Genomic DNA, 21,806 nt, shown 5'->3' on the forward strand with positions numbered 1-21,806 from the left:
TTAAAGGAAATCTCTTTAATTTTGTTTGTCAAGAAAAACCTTTAAAGTCCAAACTTTTTTCCATTCAATATCTGTTACAAAATTGGCCCAATAAAATATGGCTGATGGAACAGAGACCATTGCATCCTGAAAGAGAGATCTTATTTTGGTATTTATAGACTTATGAGAGGAAAAGCAAACATTGCCAAGAGAAGAATGTAACACATCCGGGGGAGTGACCTGTAGTGGAGCACTGTGGGAGCATCTGTGTAACATGGACAGACCAGATGGGATGGCATCGAACACTATTGAGAATTCTTTAGGCGTTATCGGTACATTGTATCTCCTGAGGAACTCAGAGTAATTATAAAAGAGTCCATCTTCTCTATACTAACCAAGATTATTCCATTATTAAACCAGTTATTTTAAAAAAGAGTTTTATTTTTATAAATAATATTGCAGTTATTCCAAATAAAACAGTTTTGTGGAGAGAAATTGTGTTTGTAAATCAGGGCCCATGCCAAAAGAATTTGTTGATGAAAGTGAGAAAGTTTCAGTGGTATTTTTGGAATACTGTAATTGCAGAGCAGTAGGAAGTTAAGGCCGCCTAAATTAGAGAACACATGATGTGAGATAAAGTTCCAGATAGAAGTGGGATTTTTTAAATACTTTTTAATCCAGTTTATTTTAAAGGTGTTGTTAAGAGCACCGAAATCAATAAAATTTTTACCTCCTTTATCATATGAATTTAAAGCTACTGATTTACGCAAGTAGTGAGTTTTATTTTTCCATAAAAAATTATATAATAATTTGTTAATTGACTTACAGGTTGTATTATCAACATGTAGTGACTGGGCAGCATAGGTTAGACGGGAGATACCTTCAGCCTTCGATAGCAGAACTCTACCCTTCAATGACAGGTCTCGCTGTAGCCAATGATTAAAGATTTTTTGGGATTTATCTATAATAGGAATGAAGTTTGTGGAGCATCTGGATTGCTCATTTTTTATTATTTGAATTCCAAGGTATTTTACAGAGCTTCTTACAGGTATTCCATGAATTGAAGTTGCTAAACAACTTTTAACTGGTAAAAGTTCACATTTATGCAGGTTGAGTGAAAGTCCGGAGGCTTTAGAGAATGGCTGTATATTGTTAATGGCCACTGAAACTTGCGAGGCGTCTCTGAGGAAGAGAGCTGTATCGTCTGGCAGCTGACTTATGAGTATTTCTCTGTTAGCAATGACCAGGCCTTTTAAAGAACTGAGTTCAATGTGCGAATTAAGGAGTTGCACAGAAAGAAGGAATAAATATACGGATAGGGGGCAACCCTGCCTCACTCCACGCTTTAGAGAGAATCTTGGGGAAGTACCAGTGGCAAGCTTTATGGAGCTGTTACTATTGGAATACAGTGTCCGAACGGCATTACAGAAGGACTGACCAAACCCAAATTTATTTAAAGCAGTAAAAATAAACTCATGCTCTAAGGAGTTGAACGCCTTGTAGAAATCTAGCAAGCGCCAATTTGTTGGGATCCGTTTTTGAATGCGCGTTCCTCTGCGCCATATGCTTCCGGGTAACAAGAAAGCGACCTCATTCACGTATATTTTTGATTGGCAGAGCTAACTCGAAATTTTGAGAAAAGTAACTCGGAATTTTGAGTTATATTTCTCGAAATTTCGAGTTATGGATACTAGCTGTTTTGTTTTTATTTAGTGGCGGAAACGGGCTTCCATATGATGCAGATGGTATTATGAGAAATGGGAAAACTTGTTTTGTGGTTAGTGGAAAGTGGAAAGTAGTGATCCATTAGGAAATAAAGGAGCAACAAAAAGGAAGTATTTAAGTTGCACCTGGAGATGATTTTTATTACTGTGCAACATTATCAAAATATATAGTGTGTGGCATAAAGTACAATATTTGCATTCAGAGTATGTTGCACTATTAAAAAGCAACAAAATAGAGTAAAATTAAACACTTCAGTAAAACACTCCACTCCAAGTTACTTCCACCACTACAATACCTGTCCATGTTCTTATCCAGTGGGCAGTGGGAATTTAAGTCATTTGTTGAGGGGTGTCACTGTGGGTCGATCATACTCCCACCCCAAATCGAACTCTTTGGACATTACCTAGATGATTATACGTCCCCTTCTTTCTTTATGAATACACCAGATAAAGAAAAGAAGTGTCGAACTGTTTACTTTCAGTATTAATGTAGGATGTTGTCTCAAATTATGATATGGGGGCAAAAGGGATGAAAATGCTATTTTGGGCATTTCTTTTACTTATCTGAAAAGTTGCAAACAACGTTAGCTCTTAAAGGTAAAGAAAAGTTTTTGTCTGTTGAATTCCAGCACTGCTCACTTTTTCTGTCATCCTGAATATTTTGAAAAGTATACCTAAATTAGCTTTAATTTTCAAAGGTAACCATGACATAAAAAGCCCTCAAATGCTTAAAATGCTTGCTAGCTTTCTCACAGAAAGTTTATCTTCTGTACATTTCAGCTGGAATATAAAAATATGCTTTCCAGCACTCACAAACACTGTATAGCCTCTATACTTTCAACACCCTAAAATATTTCACAAGCTAATGATATCTTTGAAGACTGCATAAGGCATGAGTCATTTTAAACGGAAAGGAAGAAGTTTAACATTTTTTTTTGTTATGACCACAGGCAAGCTGATAAGATCTGTGCGCCAATGCAAGATGCTTTTATCTCTGTGTGTGCAGAGGTTACCGTAAACAAGGGGAGTGTTACTTTGAGTTTTAACGTGTAATTGTATTCCTTTATGCTTTTATCATGTAGTTAAAAAAATGCTGTGTTTTGTACAAAATTCAAAAGATTACCTGTAGTTTACACTTACATCATCGCCAAACAATAAAAGGAAATAATAAAAAAAATGAACTTAAAGATCAGTTTTCACTTCTGTCATTTGTACACTGCATTTTGTATTATACTCCTGGTATTCAGACTTCAGCCTTTCTAATTTGTGCAAGTTTCCAGGTTAGTATGACTGTGCTTAATGTAGGCCTATTTCAAGAAACATATGCCATCTATAGAGCCATCTACCTGAGCATGATTAGCATTTTAGAAGCCATATGAAACTGTACAGGCGTTAAAATAGATCAAGCTTTCTCTGTTTGTCCATCTTGAAACTTCAGAACATTTTCAGTGGCATGTCACTTTTTATGTTCTCATGTAAATTATATTAACAATTTGAAAGCACACAAACCACATATGAACAGAAAAACACCTTTTAACCTTCAACAGAATAATTTCAATTTTATTTCATTTCGTTTCACATGGATCCCATATAATAAGAATACAGCAGAATTCTGGAGCGTCTCGGTTATTTTGTTTTTTCTCTGACTTATCATTATCATAAATACTAATAGGAATACATCATACACAATAAACACAGCACTATCCAAAGGCTTAGAGAGTATCACAAGACATCATTCACCACTAACAACAGAGTATATTTCATTTCAGCATATTTATAAGAGCTACAGTGAAAGAGAAAGAAAGAGGGAAACAACCGAGGTGGGAGACTAGAGGAGGAGATAAAGCAAGGTGCTTCTACACTGCCTGAATCAAAGAACCCTGAATTTATATATTTATCTATGTATTTGTGTTCACTTTTTTTCAAAAAACAAAACAAAAAAACATCTGGATGAATACGAGGCTGTACAATGGACCAGTATACTGAAGATGAACAATTTATTGTGACAAAGCTGGTGGAAGCAAAACTACCAATCGAGACGCATCTCCTACCATTCGGCAAAGACGATCTAGAATGTCCAGTCGGAGGACTGGCAATCAAAAAGTGTGTTGATATCTGGAAATAAATAATTATTGCAACACTTACTTTGTGCTTTGAGTAGAATATAGCAGAGCTGCTGTTCAGTTTGTGTCGTGTGCAGTAACCTCTACGATGGATTGAACGTACCACGACATTTACTGTGTAGCCTAATGCTTTCCTGCAGCCGTGAGCCTCAGCCTCTGGAATATGTTTAAGGATGCTTTGAGATATAGGAAGTAGGATGCATGCAGTAAACTGGTTCGCCACCAGAAAGAGAAGAGCTTAAGAACGACTGAAGATGCAGACGGATTATTGACATATTGTTTAAAATGCTTCATAATATTACGTGGTTATTCCATGGCATGAGCGAGGTCTTTAAAATTTTATACACTTTATTCTCATTTCTCTACAGTTAATGTTAATGTATGTATGCCACTGATTACAGTGTGATAGAAACACCATTTAAAAAACTATATAACTCTGTCTTACAACTTTCAGGACCACATAAAAGGCGACTGAAAACAGGATGTGGTTCATTGACAAAATGAGTTTGATGCCCTTACATAAAACCAACGAATAAACACACACACGTTGCTAAGGCAGCTGCTCACTGCCACAATTGCCATTTTCTTCTCCCTATGCACTTTTTATTTTAGATGTCAGGATTTAAAATATTCAGAGCGTCACAAGAATTCATCCTCTCTTGACGGTGACATTTGATGGGAAAAATATATTTTAATGGACATAAAGTTGAAGCAACTCACTGTTACCACTGCTGTTCACATCTCACTACGTCTCACTTTCTTAGCTCATTTCATATATATGTGTGTATTTGCTTTCAATATTTACCATCACATCAACCCTAATTCTTAAATCTTGCCTATAATGCTGATCAAATACATTAGAAAAAAAGTCATAATGCGAACATAAAAAAATGCCCAGATTCTGAGATGAGAAAATAAGAAGATGATGTTGGTATTAATAGTTCATGGAAACTTAAGGGCAAAGGCTAAACTATGTGAGCTCCTAAACAGAACCAAAGTAAATGCAATTGAATAACTCTGTGCTCAACATTTGTTGTATAACAACTAATATGGAGTGCACAATTATTCAACTGTGTACATATAATCATATATATCAGTATGTTGATATTTACACAGCACAGACAAATACATTCTCCCAAGTTAAATGTTACTACAATGTGTTTTTTTTTTCTTTTTCCGTAAATGTCTTTTCCATTACAAGATTTCTCATAAATGTTCATCAACGAATGTTTTGGTATTTGTATTCAAGTTTTTCTCGTATAACCAAACAGACAATCCTCTGTTGTCTTCTACAGTAAATACATCACGAGAATAAACATCATGTTACAGCAAAGATCCATTTTCCCTCTTTTTTTTCCTTCCCACCCCGACCCACAGTGATGATCTCCTCCCCCAGCCCCACTGGTGTCTCCCCTCCAGGCCTCCCTCCCTCTGCCTGTCAACTCACAGATACACAAACAGACAAACAGAGGAGTGTGGAAATGAAAGTGGTGGTCGGTGGAGAGCCACACTCCAAAATCACAAGGTCAACCTGGGCAAAGGAGACAAGCAAAGACGAGAGGGAAAGAAAATGTTAAATAAACAGCAAACACATCATTGGATAAATTACACATACATACAACTAACTCAACAAATCATGGCTTTTTAAACGCTTACAATGATACTATTTATTCACAGTAACACCAAGAAATGACAGTATGATGTGATGTATATTTCACTATAGGATAAGGAGCTGGGCAATTACTCAAATTGAAATCATGTTTTTTTGCTTCTATGAATAAATAAACCAAGATCGTCTTTATGAACTCACTGTGCATCTTTCTATTTTGTAGTGATGCTGTGTGGCAGCCTTCCAGTTCAATTCCAGGAGGAGACACAAATCCCTTTGGGGTTGTGTCAAGAAGAGCATCTGGTATATATTGTTAGTGGGATTATAACAAAAAAAAACAATTTGGAACAACAGTAACAGTAACTCAGGCACAAAGTGGTAGGCCACATAAAATCACAAAGTGGGCTCAATGGCTGCTGAGGCGCATATTGTGAAGAGGTCGCTAACTTTCTGCAGAGCTACAGACCTCCAAACTTCATGTAACCATCAGAACAGTGTATAGAGAGCTTCATGGAATCAGTTTCCCTGGCTGAGCAGCTGCATCCAAGCCTTACATCACCGAGTGCAATGCAAAACATCGGATGTAGCCATGTAAAAAATGCTGCCACTAGAATCTAGAGCAGTGGAGACGTGTTGTCTGCGGTGACTTCTCACGCTTCTCTGTGGGGTAATCAAATGGACGCGTCTGGGTTTGGTGGTTGCCAGGAGAATGCTACTTGTCTGACTGCACAAGTGCACAAAGCAAGGTCCATAAAGACATGGATGATCGGGTTTGGTGTGAAAGAACTTGACTGGCCTGCACAGAGTCCTAATCTCGGCCTCATAAAACACCTTTGGGATGAATTAGAGCAGAGAATGCGAGCCAGGCCTTCTCATTCGACGTAGTGTCTGACATCACAAATGTATTTCTAGAAAAATGATCAAAACTTCCCATAAACACACTCCTAAACCTCGTGGAAAGCTTTCCCAGAAGAATTGAAGCTGTTATAGCTACACAGCGTGGGCCACCATCATAGTAAACCATATGGATTAAGAGTGGGAAGCCACTCAAGTTCATATGTGTGTGAATGCAGTAGCTGTTGTTTTTACGCCTCCACTTTCCTTTACCTTTGCCTCTCTGTAAAAGTCTAAATCCATCCTCTGCAAGGTTGTGGCACTTTTTTCTTTTTACTTCACATGTATCTGTTATTTAATTAATTTTTTTCAGCTGAATTATAATTAATTCAAATAAATTAGGGCAGAACGGTGGCACGGTGGTTAGCACTGTTGCCGCACAGCAAGAAGGTCCTGAGTTCAATTCCATCATTTCTGTGTGGAGGTTGCATGTATTCCCCCATGTTTAATCAATTAACCTATCCCCCACTAACAGTCCAAAGACATGCAGTTAGTGGGGATAGGTTAATTGATTAATCTAAATTGCCTATGGGAATGAATACATGTATGTGAGAGTGAATGTTCGTCTGTGTCTCTATGTGTTAGCCTGGCGACCTGTCCAGGGTGTACCCCGCCTCTCGCCCTATGACAGCTGGGATAGGCTCCAGCACCCCCCGTGGCCCTGAAAAGGATAAGTGGATGCGAATGGATGGATAAAAGAAATCAGCTGGCAGAGTAGTGTCCTGTGTTCTTCCTGTGCTTTTGTGGGTTCCCTCTGGGTACTCTGGCGTCTTAACATACACGAGGAATGCATAGATAGGTGAAAGGTAGTTAAGAAAATGAATGTGTGGTTAAAGGAAATTCACTTTCTGTGCTAAACTGGTGACATGTCCTGTGGACTCTACCTCTAATGTTATGAAGTAGTTAAGAAAATGAATGGATGGATATTGACTTAATGAAAAATATAGTATGATTGATATGAAACAATACTTTGCTCTTTTGATCTAAGTATAGCATTCGGTTTGCAAATCAAAGAGCCAGAAAATCTGTCTAAAATATATTGAGGTTACATCCTTTTTAACTGTGGAGTAACTTTCTCTATTTGCTGAAATTTGATTGGTCAATAGCAAAAGTGACATTCTTGTTTACCTGCTGAACTTGCTGCTCAAATTTAAGCAAATTATTTTGCGATTGTTTGAGTACATTGATGAGTATATTTTTGGGACTTTAAAACATTTTTGACCAAACAGGGAAAACAAATCATTGAAGAAGATGAGCCAAAGTGCAGGTTTTAAATCCAAGAATACAAGGCAATGGCTTCTGAGTACTCTAAACCACGTTTCTAAGTGCTCTGTGTGGCAGACATTTCACATCTTTTAATACTAAGTGCAGTTTTAGCTGTCAGTGTAGTCTACAGCCTTGGAGCAAAAAGCTCTCTCACCATAGTTATAAGACCTCTGGAGGGTAGTGGAACTCAAAGGCCAAAGAGAGCTGGTAAATGTATGTACTGTAGCTGGCTCAAAAGCTCCTTTGCAAGTCAGATGTTTGTACACAATTGGTCCTTATCGAATGACTAGATCTTTCTCCTGCAACCTTCACTACTGAACATTAACAATAATGCTGTTTCAGTAAATGTCGAAAGATACCGACTGAATCTGGCATACTCTTAATTATAAAGCCTTGACCTTCATCCTCCAGATTTTACCTTGGAGTCACAATAGGCCTGATCTCTTTGAAGCCTGTGAGAACATTAGTTGTGGATGTTTTTGTTTTCTCCTTTCAAAATGGAGTTGAGAGGGTAAGAATACTTCTGTTTGTGCTGTAGCTAACTAACTATTTAATTAACAATGAAAGTTCAAACTTTTCTTTTTATCACCTGCTGCATAAGATATCGAGCAGATGACGAAAATACAAAAAAGAGGACATCTTCAAACTTCACCTTTCTCAGGTTATTAGGCTATTACAAGTGGATACATTGTAAACAGATACATATAAACTGACTACAGACTTACTTGTTGTTTCTAGAGTATTTAAAAGTAAAATGGGAGACAGAGCCTTCAACTTTCAGGCCCCTCCTCTGTGGAACCAGCTTTCAGTTTGGATTCGGGAGATGGACACTGTCTCTATTTTTAAGATTAGGCTTAAAACTTTCCTTTGAGCTAAAGCATATAGTTAGGGCTGGATCAGGTGATCCTGAATCCTCCCTTAGTTATGCTGCAATAGGTGTAGCCTGCTGGGGGACTCCCATGATGCATGGAGTATTTCTTCCTTAGTCATTTTTCTCACTCTCTACATGTTTATACACCTTTCTGCATTGAATCATATGTGTTATTAATCTCTGTCTCTCCTCCACAGCATGTCTTTTGTCCTGTCTTACTTCTCTTGGCCCACCCGGTAGTGGCAGATGGCCGCCCCTCCCTGAGCCTGGTTCTGCCAGAGGTTTCTTCCTGTTAAAAGGGAGTTTTTTCTTCCAACTGTCGCCCATGAATTTGCTCATTATTGTAGGGTCTGTTGTTGTGATTTGGTGCTGCGTAAATAAAACTGAATTTAATTAAATTGTTTTATTTTACTTTAGTTATTAATAAGCCAGCATAACTTTTTATTTTAAGCACTTTTATGTTTTCCAAAAAATAAGTGTGATCTATAAAAGATGGATTTATGGATTTATTCACTGTGATGCCACCCATAGATTTGTAGATTCTTGTTTTGAAATCTTGCCTCAAGCAGCACCATCTTGCACCCCCCCCCCCCCCCCCCCCCCCCCTCCCAGAGAGACTGAGTACATTGGGCACTCACAGTAAGCCCACACCCTAAAGCACACCCTGATTTACTTTCTGTTTTACTCAAACTATGACAGTCATTTACAAAATAAACATTGTGTTGTAAGACTTGAAAACCATAAATATACCAGGATGTGTGTTTTTCTGAGGTCATAGATGAAGGAAGTGTTGGATCATTCTCTCATAACGTTTGTTTTGTAACCATTAGAGAAAATACAAGTTTAAGGTCGCTCTCTGAAGCAGTTGCATGCTGGATTTCAGAAAATCTTAACATTACTGATGAAATCTAATGCGCTCCAGGAAACTTCTCCATGTCATTTTCATAGTACTTGTCATTTTAGCCAAGAGGCAATGTGAAAAAAGACTCAAAAAGTGGACCATAGAAAGCATTTGTGCATTCAACCCTTTATTTGTGCTTAAAATATAATATCACATTGAATAATGGATATCTATGTCATTCTATGTCATCAGATTTTCTACTCATATTTGCACTCACCATTCTGCAGCTGTAGTGTTTCAGGACAGGCTCACATCTGATTAGAGTAAGAGGTAGGCTGCTGGTCATAGCCCTGGTTATAACCTCCATCCTCATTGTAGCCTCCCTGCTGGCCGTAATCGGGCTGGTAACCTCCCTGGGAGCCGGCATAGGGGTCCTGCTGTCCGTAGCCTTCCTGGGCATAGGAATCTGGGGCGGGCTGCTTCTCCTGTGATGGGACATACGTACCAGCAAAAGCGGCCTTCCAACCGGTCTCTTTGAAGACAAACCAGAGGTTTCCAATCCACAGGATAAGGTTGATGAAACCAAAAGCCTGTGGAGGAAAAAAGAGACAAACGTTTGTTCTTATCGTTATTCTAGTATCATCTCTTTACATTGTGTCGCTAACAGAAGCATTTTAAGCCTACCACAGAGGTGTTGAGGCCGGAGACCTTGGGGTCATGGATCTCACGGCACTTATTTTCTCGTTCTTCACAGGCTTGGATGAGAGTGATGACCCGCTCTGGATCAGTGGCTGTTTTCACATCTGAGAGGCCTTTAGCCCAAGCACAAGAAGATACCAGCCACATGAAGGCAAATACCGCCGTCACAACAAAATCCTGGAAATCAGCAACACAAGGTTATTGTTTTTTCCTATCATTAATTGAGAAGTATTACATTTAAGACAAGATGTACTTTTTATGTGCTTCAAGGTAACAAACTCACAATCTGGGCCCCTTTATTGTTTTCACGGTACTTCTCTAAGATGAAACAGTATACAGCGAGCGCTGCCATAGAGTAGAGGAAGGAAAAGACACCAATGGTGACGAAGAACTCGGCTGAAGAGGAGTAGTCCCCGACCAGGAACAGACGCTCCTTGTCTCCTCCCTTACAAGTGGGTGCATCAAAGTAAACCTGATGGAGCCTGGGGGCAGGAACACAAAAAAAGGGATAGACACAGATGAGAAGGTGTAAGAGCTGCAAAAATACAGCAGATGATTCTAAAGTTGTAAATCTGAAACATGCTGTAGCTGAATTTTAATTTATTCAAAACTGGGTGAATTGAATTCTCAGAGACTTTTATGCAACCAGAGGAGTCTTCTCCTGCTGGCCATTACACAGAAGGCAGATTTAAGGGACTTCCACATTAGGTTTATTTTTCAAAAGCAGAAACTGCATACTTTTCTTTATGTACAGTTTATTACTGCAACAAGCAGAATTTGTTCAGTTAGCTAGAGCTTCTAAAATAGTAAACTTCTCTGAGCTTCTTTGCTACAGAACAACAAGCATATCTAAAATAAAAATAAGTCTTTCGTGACAAAAATTGCCCCCCCAAAAGGACATATTTATTTATTTATGAATGCTGTTAAACTTAATCTAATGTAGAAGGCTGTCAAACTGTAAGTTCAATTAAATGTTAAAAGTTCAGTTATGTGATGATATAATCCATACCTGAATGGATATTCAAACTCTACTTCTACGCCTAGATCACTTTCCGAGCGGTTGCTGCACTCCACACTCATCTTGAACATGCCAGAGTAACTTCCACATGTCGAGAAAGCGAAGATTGCAAAGATCTGTGGGAGAAGGAGCAGGAATACGCCAAATTACTTGATTTGTATCCAGAAGGTAAGAGTTACACTAAAAAGGAACAAACATTGTTTGAATTCTGGCTTCCCCACAAAGTATAAAATACATATTAGAGGATAAAGTTGGACAACCATGTTTGTTTCTTTGAGAATGTGGACTTCTTTATGTTACATATGAGGAGCAGAATTTTTTGTGTTAGGAGTTTTCTTGTTGTTTATTTGTTTACTTGTTTGCATGATTACAATGAATGAATAAAAATAAATACATGCATGCCTTAATAAAATATGTACTGAATTTAAAACCCCATCCATGTGATCATTGACACATTCTAGACAACCATGACTATGCTTCCCAACCTTTGCAGTTTCAAGCAGACTTATCAAGATCAACCAATCAGAGCGAGGTGCTAATAAATTCCCACAGAGTGCAAATAAATACAGCATTATCAGCAGGTTACAGAGCACTGACTGCACCTGTTGCCCACGGTACATTTAAATTGGTTTTGTACTGTTGTTTATGTGTGTGCATGTGTGATTGTGCATTCGTTTACAGGGTGCCTCATTATTACTGTAGGTGCACTTAGCTCAGTCTTATTTTTCACCTCTTACCTGCAGTCACATAAACAGCACAGACAAATATGAGTGGAGATAAACTTGCAGCCTCTCGCTCTTCACACACACACAAACAGCAGATTAGACAAGTCGGACTATTTTTACCACACCCTCCCTACTCTGCAGACCAGATCCGATTGGATAGAATATCCAGCTATTAATCTGACGGAGGTGCTCCACCATCTGTTACCAAATACTCAGCTTCCAGCTACTGTACAGTCAGTCACAACACATGCATACATACACACACTGGCACACCCCCACACGTGAGTGCATATGCACACACACCAGCTCACGTCACTTCCTCTAGCCTCATAGTATGACCTACGTGCAGAAGGCATAAACACACTAAACTAATTACAGTAATCTTTCAGCTAATGTGAGTACGGAGGCTCGTTTGTTGGATTTGCACAGAGTGAGTGACTAAATTGAGCCCTATTGTTTTAATTTTGTTCTTCCCTGTTCCTTTAGGGCTGTGTTTAAGTTTAAAGTGTCCTCTGCCAAAGCCCAAAGGCTTATTAACAGGTTTTAATAATCGATGCAAATGACTGTAGATGTGAAAGAGGCGGCATTATGTGTGAAAGGAGAGACAAGAGCACTCGTAAGCAACACAGTCATCTCTCTTTCTCTCTCTCTATTAAATTTAAAGCAAAGAAAAAAAAACCATTTGCCATCTGCAGTGTAGCTCTGGTGCAAAAATCCAGTTGGAGCTTTGGAAATTGACCAGATCTAACCCAGAATGTTTGAGAGATCTAAATGCACCCTAAAAGTGAGAAAATCTGTCCATCCGTGTTATGTTCTTCATGGGCAAGCAATTAATCCTTAACACTGAGCAAATCACCATTTATATCAATAATAAATAGGGGTGTTATATTTGTTTAAACTCCAAACCAACAGCATAACAGAATCAAATGCTGAAGTAACTGTGCAATTAATCAATATCTACAACCTGGGCAGTAACTGCAGTGTAAGCACAATCCTTAACACAGCCTGCAGTGTTATGCTATAAATGTGTACCACCCATGCTGTTACTATTAACTGTTCATTATTTTCAAAACAATTAGAGGTTAAAATTTCTTGAGTGAGCTCAGTATGGAGACTATTTGGTGCCTCAGCTGTGTGTTGTTCTTACAGATCAAATGAAAACACACCTTTAAACATAAAATATGTAACGAGCCCGATTTTGATGTGGTGCAACATGATGATGTAGCTAAATATTAATACAGTATATTAACATATGCAAGAATTCATAGTTTGTTTGTTTTTTACAGAGTCCTTAAAAACAACAAAGCATAGCAGATTATTAAAGTCAGGAAGGTGCTCATACAGTACTCATGATAAGAGTCTTAGGTGCTTTTTATTTCTTTCTTGGCAACAGAGCAGAGACTAATATTTATTTAGGTAACAGCTTGATATTGATAGCACAATGAGATGTTTCCAGGTGGATCCTGAAAAATACTTTTTGAAGTATCAGCAATGGGTAATACCACTTTTTAAATGCTCTGCTTCCATACAGTCAGCATAAAGTGTTATGTGTTAGTTTATGCCTTAAATTCGCCTGTTGCTAATGTTGCTTTGATCACCAAGATCTTTCAAAACAGCCAGTGCAGACGTGCTGTCGGACAGTTTTTATGTAAATTTTGGCATGCCTGTTATCAGATCATCACTGGTTTTGCACGGACTGGATTTGAGAGTACGCTGATCAAAAGTGAATTGCTGGGTTATGGGCCTAATGTTTGAAACCCCTGTTGTAGTGCTATATGCTATATGTTTCTCACATGATGGCGAACAACTTATGAATTTTGATCTGATAACAGATCTTGATGATCAAAGCATCGTTACACACACAGGTGAAGGTAAGGCCAGAAAATCGCCTATGAGACAGCTAACAGTTGGGAGTGAAAAATACATATTCTCCAACTGGTTGGCGAGTGGTTCCCACAAATTGCTAGCAGTTGCTAGCTGAAATAAGTTATAAAGAGGTTTAATGGTGCTCCACCAGTTACTTGATCCTTAGCAGATTGCCACTGTTGCGTGTAGTGTGCAAAGGTTGTGCCTCATTACCGCAGCCAGCCTGCTGACCCTTCAAAAAGTCTACCTTAGTTTGAAGCCAAATGTTATCCATTTCTGGTTTATGTTGCCCTTCTAACAGTTTCACTACTGCTTGAAGAGTAGCTGGTGAGTGTTTGCAGACAAGTTGGTTAACTCCATGCAAACCCAGGCGACCACTGTAATCTGCAAGCAACCAAAGGAACTGCATAAATTACCATCAACCTCTTATTAAGTGTTAGTTGATGCCTTACGTTCTCCTGTGTATGTAGTGATGCTTACATAGATATACATACACAGGTGGAGGAATACACATTTTTAACAGGGGTGTCACTGACTGGTCTATAGGCCTGTGTGGCTGGGCTTTAGTAATCGATTTCACAGACATTGATGTTAACCAAACCACTCAGCAACTGGTTGGGGATTACACATTATTCTCTTACATTCTGTGGTTGCCAGATCATCACTGTCTCTAGGCCTATGACTATGGCCTTTTTCACGTGATCCTTCACTGTCCAGCCTATGTCACATGGTTAGTCTATTATGATTTTATTAAAGTTTAAAGTTAGGGATGTGGCTGCTTTGAGATACCTGGGCCTGTACTTGTCTGCCTCAGCTCGGTTAATTCCAGTTATTGAACTGGAGCTGCTGTTTATGCCTTATGGACACACATTAAACCCTTCCATATAACTGGTCTTCTTTCCACAATGACAGGAGTCGTCCCCTGCTGGCCATTAGAAATAATGCAGATTGCATTCCCATCAATATATATAAAGCAAAGTACCAGCACTGACGGAAAAGTCAGGGGATAGTCAGTTTCTTGTCTCCCAGGACTGTAAACTTTTTGTGGAAACATTCCTGTGATCATTTTAGAGCTTGGATAAAAATCTGTGGTCAGCAAATAGAATCTAAATGGAAGGCGCCTTTGGACAATTAAGCACTGCACTTTTATGGTGATAAATGAGTAGAGGGAGGCGTTGTGGAGAGGAAGGAGCGGGACAGCCAGACTGAGTAAAGAGATGGTGGCACACTGAGTGCTAGGTGCCATGGTAACACTGCTGGCAGCATCACACAGCGAGGAGGCAGAGGCTGGTTTCTACCCCTCCTGGTATGCTGAATGGTTGTCAGCAGAAGATATACAATTCTTCACACTCAGACACAAATGATCTGCTGTTCTCACACTCCCTGTCTGACTTAGTTTGCCTCCATCTCCGAAATTATTGATCCAGACATGGATAGAAGTAGCAATTGTAAATAACAGAGCATGTAGATGTTGTAGTTTTGGGACTATCCTAGTTCTAACGAAAGCAAAGGCATCTTTAACGTGTCAAAACTTGTCATTTAGTATGCAATCTATAAACTGACCCATATATGTGTAGAAAAAATACACACCAAAAGCAAAATAAACACAAGCTGTCTAAGCCTCCACCAGAGGCCCTGGAGTAATAACCACCAAGAGTGTCTGCACAGCAACCCCCCCCCCCCCCCCCCCCCCGCCCCGAGCTACAACAAAATCAACAGCCTTTATTACACATTAGAGACCATGCCAAAGTGAAAAAGGCTGTTACTTCATGTTCTCACAGCCTTTATAAGCCTACTGAGAATGAGTCAGAGCAGAAATCTGAATACAGATTAAATTCAACATCGCAGTGGCTTCATGTAGCAGCTGAGAACAGTTCCTGGGGTTCAGCTCTACATCAGCTGTATTCTGGAACTCAATGTCTTCTAACATCCATCAAATCTAGGCTGTGTCAGCACTATTCCCCAGAGACAGGGAGAGAGAGAGGATGGGGTGAGGTGGGCAAATCCACATTAGTCACACATACAGTATGCTGTTTTAATGTCACTCATGCAACAAGAATAGTGCTCACTTGCTTCTGCATGACCACAAATCCTCAACCCATATACAGGACTGTCCATTTCTAACTACTCTCATCTCTCCAGTTCAAAAATGGGAATACTGATATGTACACAGCTGGTAAACTGCTGCTATTTCATTGATGCATGAACTGTGCTCTATAAAAGCACAAAAAAATGTTTCGTTCGGCTATACAAATATACATCTTCCTGATTTCTGTTTCCAGCAAAACCTCCACTAGAATCTGGAAAAATACTTCTCATGGGTGGATCCTCTATCCCCTCTCCTAAAAAACACGGTGTTACTGGTTAGGCATGCCCATATTAATCCACAAAGAGGAGTAGATCCAGGAGCTCCTCCTCTAGCCCTGACGCTGAGGCACGCAGGCCCACTGACAGATTATTCATGGGCCTTGGCCTCCTGAGCGGGCTACTGATTGGTGGTTGGCTCGCACTGACCCAGGGAGGCAGTGATGAGGTGCTGGCACACTCACACAGCTCCAGGGAAGGACTTCAGAGTCATGCAGCACACTCACGGCTCTGACTATTCTCGAGCATATCTGCAGAGCCCATTACAATGTGGAACTCTTTCAGCACTGCTCTGGCACACGCGTTCTCATCTGGGTTGTTTTAGCTGTGCTCTCAGGCTGAGGAGCAGAGGACAGGCCAGGGATTACTGCACCCATCCAAGGAGGGGCACGCCCTGCACCCTCCCAAAAATGCATTCTGACATTTCATTATGTAGGAGGAATTGAAACATTAGAGCTACATAACCTTTGGGTCATTTGTGAGCTAAGTCCTATTTTTAGATGTGCTGTTGTGATATTTTTAATCATTAAATGTTCCCTAACATTAATTTATTGATTTTCTTCCTTTGCATTTTTTGTTGTTGTTGCAAGAATTGGTGTGGTAAGGATAATGGAAAGTGGTGTGTGTGTGTGTGTGTGTGTGTGTGTGTGTGTGTGTGTGTGTGTGTGTGTGTGTGTGTGTGTGTGAGAGAGAGAGAGAGAGAGAGAGAGAGAGAGAGAGTGAGTGTGTGTGTGCAATGCAATCTTCCACTTCTAATCAGTATATTGCAACATAATTCAGTGAATTGTGGCTAACAGTAGCAAGATTTACTACTTAAGGCAGGTAGTTACTGCCCTAAGTGATGATGAAAACAGCTCGACCTACAGAGATACATCAACTTAATAAAAATAATTAAAAACCATCAGTTACTACATTATAACTGTGGCAATAAATAATATTACTTGGTCATTTCAGCTGTAAAAGTGGCATCTGCAATCACTGCTAACTGATTGGTCAAGTTATTGACCAAAACAAAACAAACCCTAAATGAAACAAATATACAAGTGAAGTAAGTTTTCAGTTCAGGATATTCATAAATGCAATGATGAATAGGTGCTATGACTATCAGCAACCCAAGGTTTAATTATTGCTTCTAGATACCTTAATATATGTCAAAAGGAAAAGCATGCTTTTTTAAATGACTATAGTAATTATTGTATTATTATTATATTACAAACATGTCAATCTGATTATTATTGCAGAGAATATTTTAGTCACTTTCGAGATCGCAGTCTGCTACAATTATGACAGCAAACCAGATGCGGCCACGGTCAGTTAGTAGCATAACCATAAGTAGTGCCTCTGTTTCCGTCACTGAAATGCCCCCCAGCTGTGGACACAAAGGAAAACAGAAAGAAAGCGAAAAATGCAATGTAGCTGCACCACTCTCCACCCTGCAGCCTCTTCACTATGCTGCTGATGATGATGGAGGACAAACACTGTGAAAAACAACACATAACGAGAGAATGTCTGTGACTGTGTGAGCTAAAAACATTTCCAGTTAAGAGGGAAACTGTTGCCATGATGCAACATTTTCTGCCTAAAAGCTGACTTGAAGGGTTGAGCACCTGATGGAACTACAAAGAAAATCTAAAAAGATGTCTGGCTATTTGTGAGTACAACACAGTGTGTGAGGTGTCCCATATTCCACCAGCATAAACAAATAAAGGCAAATCCTTGCAATCCTCGGGTTTTCTCCCTGCATCGATGAATTAATGAATGAGTAGCTTGGTTGGAACAGGCTGCACATAAAAAATGGGTACTAAATTGCACTAGCATGAGGGCACATCCTCTGAGATGGATTTAACAAATTGTCATTATATTCCTCAGTGAATTGACACAGTGTTACTACAGAGTGATGTAATACAGCCTGCTGGTATCTCCCACTCAGGGCTGCTGGGGCAAGTATTACCATAACCATAAAGAAACATAAGACTCCACAGTTTCAATTTGGAGTCTCAATGCATTACTTAATCATGTGCAATTCAGTAATTAAGAGGCCTTAGGATAAGTTTTAGGAGAAATCATTTAAAAAAAAGTCAGACCTCCATGTAGGCCTTGGTTTTGTTGCAGTCTTCCACTCCTAATCAGTATATTGCCAAACAATTCACTGAATTATGGCTAACAGTAGCAAGAGGTACTCAGTAATGCAGATAGTTAATGCCTAAATGACCATGAAAACAGTTCAACTTACAGAGATGTATCAATTGAACTCCTTTTGGTGATTTCAGTCATTAAAGTGGCTTGGTTCATGTTTCAGGAACAATAATAAAAGAAAATACAATTAAAAAAACGTCTGACCTCTGAGTCTTTTCCCCAAGACTCGACATGCATAGCCATCATAATGTACCATGCAGCTTTATGGCCTCTGTGTGACAGAAGGTCACAAATATGGCATCAAGGGACATGCAGGCATTATGTATCACACAAAACCATAGAAAAGCTTCAGGATTTCTTCTTTTGTAATATGATTTTATTACAATTTGTATTAAAATATTCCCTCGTTGGTGCTGTATATCATGATCACTGCCACCAATAAATGTGTAACAACAGAAAACTTACCCATTGTAGAGCTTTTATAAATCCCAGAGGTTGTTTGATTATCGTGAACTGCCCTTGGGCCACCAGCTGTCAAGACAAAAACAGCAGAAAGAAGCACTTAATTTTAAAAACATCACGTTTTGGACTTTACTCTAGTTTTATGAACTCTGTGCCTCTCAGTCGAGCAGGCACGATGAGGCTGATTAAAAACACAAACCTCATTACTTCAGTCTCATTGCCCACAAGCCTGGCCTGCTCCTGGCACCTGCAGGTGTTTGTTATACTACGGCAACAATCTGGCAGTGAATACAGTGAGTCACCTGCCAGAGCTCACATCTTTGTGGACTTATGAGGTGATGTAGTGTAGTAATTTGTAGTATAGACTTCAAAGGCTGTGGTGTATCTGTATGTGTAAGAATGAGGCACAGAGCTGCTCCTGCAGCTTTACAATTACACAAAGCTGATTAGCGGTCTGCCGCTCGGCTCCCGTGCTGCACACTCCTCAGCAATTCTTTGACTTATTTATGAGGAAATCCCGTTTTTTAATTGACGATCGAGGCAAAAGAGGGGCTGGCGTGCAGGTGAATGCGACAAAGCAAAGAAGGCGGTGTGTCCCCGTGTGCATCAATAAATGGCCGCACCGGAATAAGCAGCAGTGATGATTTTCTCACAGGCTGCGGGGCCACTTTTATCCTCATTGTTTCTGCACAAAGCCAAACATCCATATTAAGCAGATGACGCAGGTACTGACAAAATTCCTGCTCAGAGGAGCCTGACAGCCTGATATCCGCTCGTCTCCCCGGGAAGACTTGATGGCTTTGACACAAACCATTCAGCAGTCTGAGAGATGAGCTGTTCGGGACCAGCGAAAGAGAGATGCAGGAGCCTGTGCTCCTCTTTGGCCTACTGCGGTTATACGAATACAGCGAGGGCCTTGGAAATTAATCAGGTTGTCGTTTGTTATCGTGGCAACAGCGGGCTAATTGAGACGTGGGCAAACTAAATCAATTAGGTGAATCCCCTGAGATAATAGGTATCATCGTCTCCTTCCGTAGCTAAATGTCATTGCTGCAGAAATCTCTGGACATCCTACTCATTTTTGGAAACTCAGCGGGCCACTTTAAAACACACACTGCAGCATCAGCTGTGGAGAAATCTCTCATTGGATTGGACCCTTTCGTGTCCCTATAAAACTGCATTTTAAAGATTAATTCCCAAATTCACATTTCGAGTCCAAGGACTCCAAAACGCATTCGATGTCTACATTTAGAATAAAATATCGCCATTAAAACGGGCGACAAAATGAAACGAGTATTAATAAATGAAACAATCGTTACCACACGAAACAATAATGAAATAGATGATTTCCCCATCAAAGCCTTACCTGGTTTACAACATCCATCTTGGCCGCTTACTCGCTGATAAGAGGATCAGAGGGGCGGGGGGAGGGAGGCGTCTCATCCGGAACAGCCCAGGGGAGGAAGACGCCCAGAAGGAAGAGCTGGAATGCGTCACGAGCTGGACGAGCGTCGTGACGTCAAAATAATTACGAGGATGTGGAGTAGCGACGAGCCGGCACTCTATCCAATCGCGTCGTTGCTTTTATTCCGAGGGAGCAGAAACTACCCCGGGGGTGATGATGGAGAGAGGAGCGCATGGAGACTGTTCACGCTTTAGTGGAAGGAGTGGTTTAGAGGAGAACATCAAAAGGTCAATGAAGGTTTGTGAACAGATGCTAGTCATTAACAGTCAGCACGATCACCTGACATTATCAAAACAGCTGTTTGCTTGTTTTTTAATGTATATTTTCCCTTTAGAAGTCCCCGTAGCCAAAACCTGCGAGGGAAGTTGGGGAAAGTTCACCGAGAGTTCTGGAAGATGAGGATGGAATCATAAATAGAGTGCTAGTGAGGCCAGGTGGGTTTGGCTCCTTGTTTTCACCAGAAATGTCTCTGAGCATTTTATTGCCAAACATCGGGAGCTGCAACTGTAGTTGCTGCTCCTGTATAATGATAATGACCTATCGTCGTTATGCAAAGTAACTGTGAAATAACCGAAATGAGATGCAAAATATTAAGATCAATATGACATCCAAAAAAGCCTTTAATCACAAAAGCAGACAAACAGTGCCTTCACAAAGTCACTGCAATTTTTGTGAAAAAAAGCAAACGTTTCCCTGTTGTCTAAAACTGTGCATTAAAATGCACACTGAAAAAGTAAACGTTAGGACATGTAGAGGGTTGGCGTGACAGAAGAAGAGGCTCGAGACAGGATGAGATGGAGATGAATGATCCGATTTGCGACCCCTAAAGGGAACAGATAGAGAAAGAGAAAGCTCAAAAGCAAAAGTCTGTAGGTGCTTATAATTCACACTTGTTTAAAAATATTTTTGGTCACATTCACATCAAACGGTGAAGTAAACAGCACACGGAAAATCCATTTTCACATCTTTATGTTTGAATGACTAGATGGGAAGAGGAAGTGTATGAAAGTGCTGCAAATGCAAATTCAAACCCCTTCTTTTTATTAAAAAAAATGTGATGTACTGCTGGCATGTCCAAGTTGTACTTACTTCCCACCATGTGACACCTGGGGTAGATTAAAGAGGGCCTTATTCTCTGACATATATAGTATAATACTATAACTGTGGATGCTATAACTGTGGATGCTCATATTAAAAATGTTAAGCATAGAAACGAGTAATCCCTGCTACATATCCTCCTTAGACAGCTTTCTTCTTTGTATGGTGTTAATGAGAGGAGATGTCATTAATCCAGTCATCTGGCCACCTGCACCACACTCTTGTTTATATCAGTAATACACACGATCATCACCTTCTCAGTGCTGTAGAGATAAAACTTGGCTTATGTTAGTACCATTTTAAAAGGCCACCAAAATAACATGGCCCGTTGCACCAGGCGTTCTTTGTAATTCTGGTCAGTGAATTTTTGTATTTTATTCTCCTCTTAATTTGCACTGACTTGCAGATATCTGTGTCTGTGCTTTGCACTTATATAATTTATGGATGCAGCTTTCTAATGAAGCTTGCATAACTCTCATCCGAATATGGTCACTGCTTACTCCAAAAACAGAACATAGCATTTACCAAAAGGCTAACATTCAGACTGCCAAAACCAGGGGTGAATATGATGGTGGCTGCATCCATCTTTAATGTACAATACAATCTATTGGATGACACTGACAACAGTTAAGGCATGTCTTGAAACACATTCTGAGCATATTTTTT

The 21,806-nt window shown here is 39.8% G+C and overlaps 1 protein-coding gene across 1 annotated transcript; it reads right to left on the reverse strand.

Annotated features, from left to right (window-relative positions):
- Positions 1 to 3,247: 3,247 nt before the first annotated feature.
- sypb (synaptophysin b) lies at positions 3,248 to 20,001 on the reverse strand. The gene is made up of 7 exons (XM_085394421.1): positions 19,944 to 20,001; positions 18,581 to 18,646; positions 11,016 to 11,140; positions 10,290 to 10,488; positions 9,992 to 10,183; positions 9,585 to 9,897; positions 3,248 to 5,357 (listed from the first exon to the last, which is right to left on the reverse strand). Exons 1-6 carry the CDS (start codon positions 19,959 to 19,961, stop codon positions 9,616 to 9,618), a joined length of 882 nt encoding a protein of 293 aa, XP_085250547.1. The 5' UTR covers positions 19,962 to 20,001; the 3' UTR covers positions 3,248 to 5,357; positions 9,585 to 9,615.
- Between the last annotated feature and the right edge of the window lie 1,805 nt (positions 20,002 to 21,806).

Source organism: Rhamphochromis longiceps, linkage group LG20 (genome assembly GCF_057381845.1).
Source record: "Rhamphochromis longiceps isolate RC_006_pf linkage group LG20, R_longiceps_female_GT1.1, whole genome shotgun sequence".
In the NCBI taxonomy this organism is placed as follows: Eukaryota; Metazoa; Chordata; class Actinopteri; order Cichliformes; family Cichlidae; genus Rhamphochromis; species Rhamphochromis longiceps.

Bases quoted from the DNA above. Each gene is read 5' to 3' on its own strand.
- sypb (XM_085394421.1), bottom strand. The intron at 11,141-18,580 runs GTAAGTTTTCTG...CTTCTCCCACAG, and splicing joins TTATAAAAGCTCTACAATGG to ATCTTTGCAATCTTCGCTTT. The intron at 10,184-10,289 runs GTGAGTTTGTTA...GCTGATTTCCAG, and splicing joins ACAATAAAGGGGCCCAGATT to GATTTTGTTGTGACGGCGGT.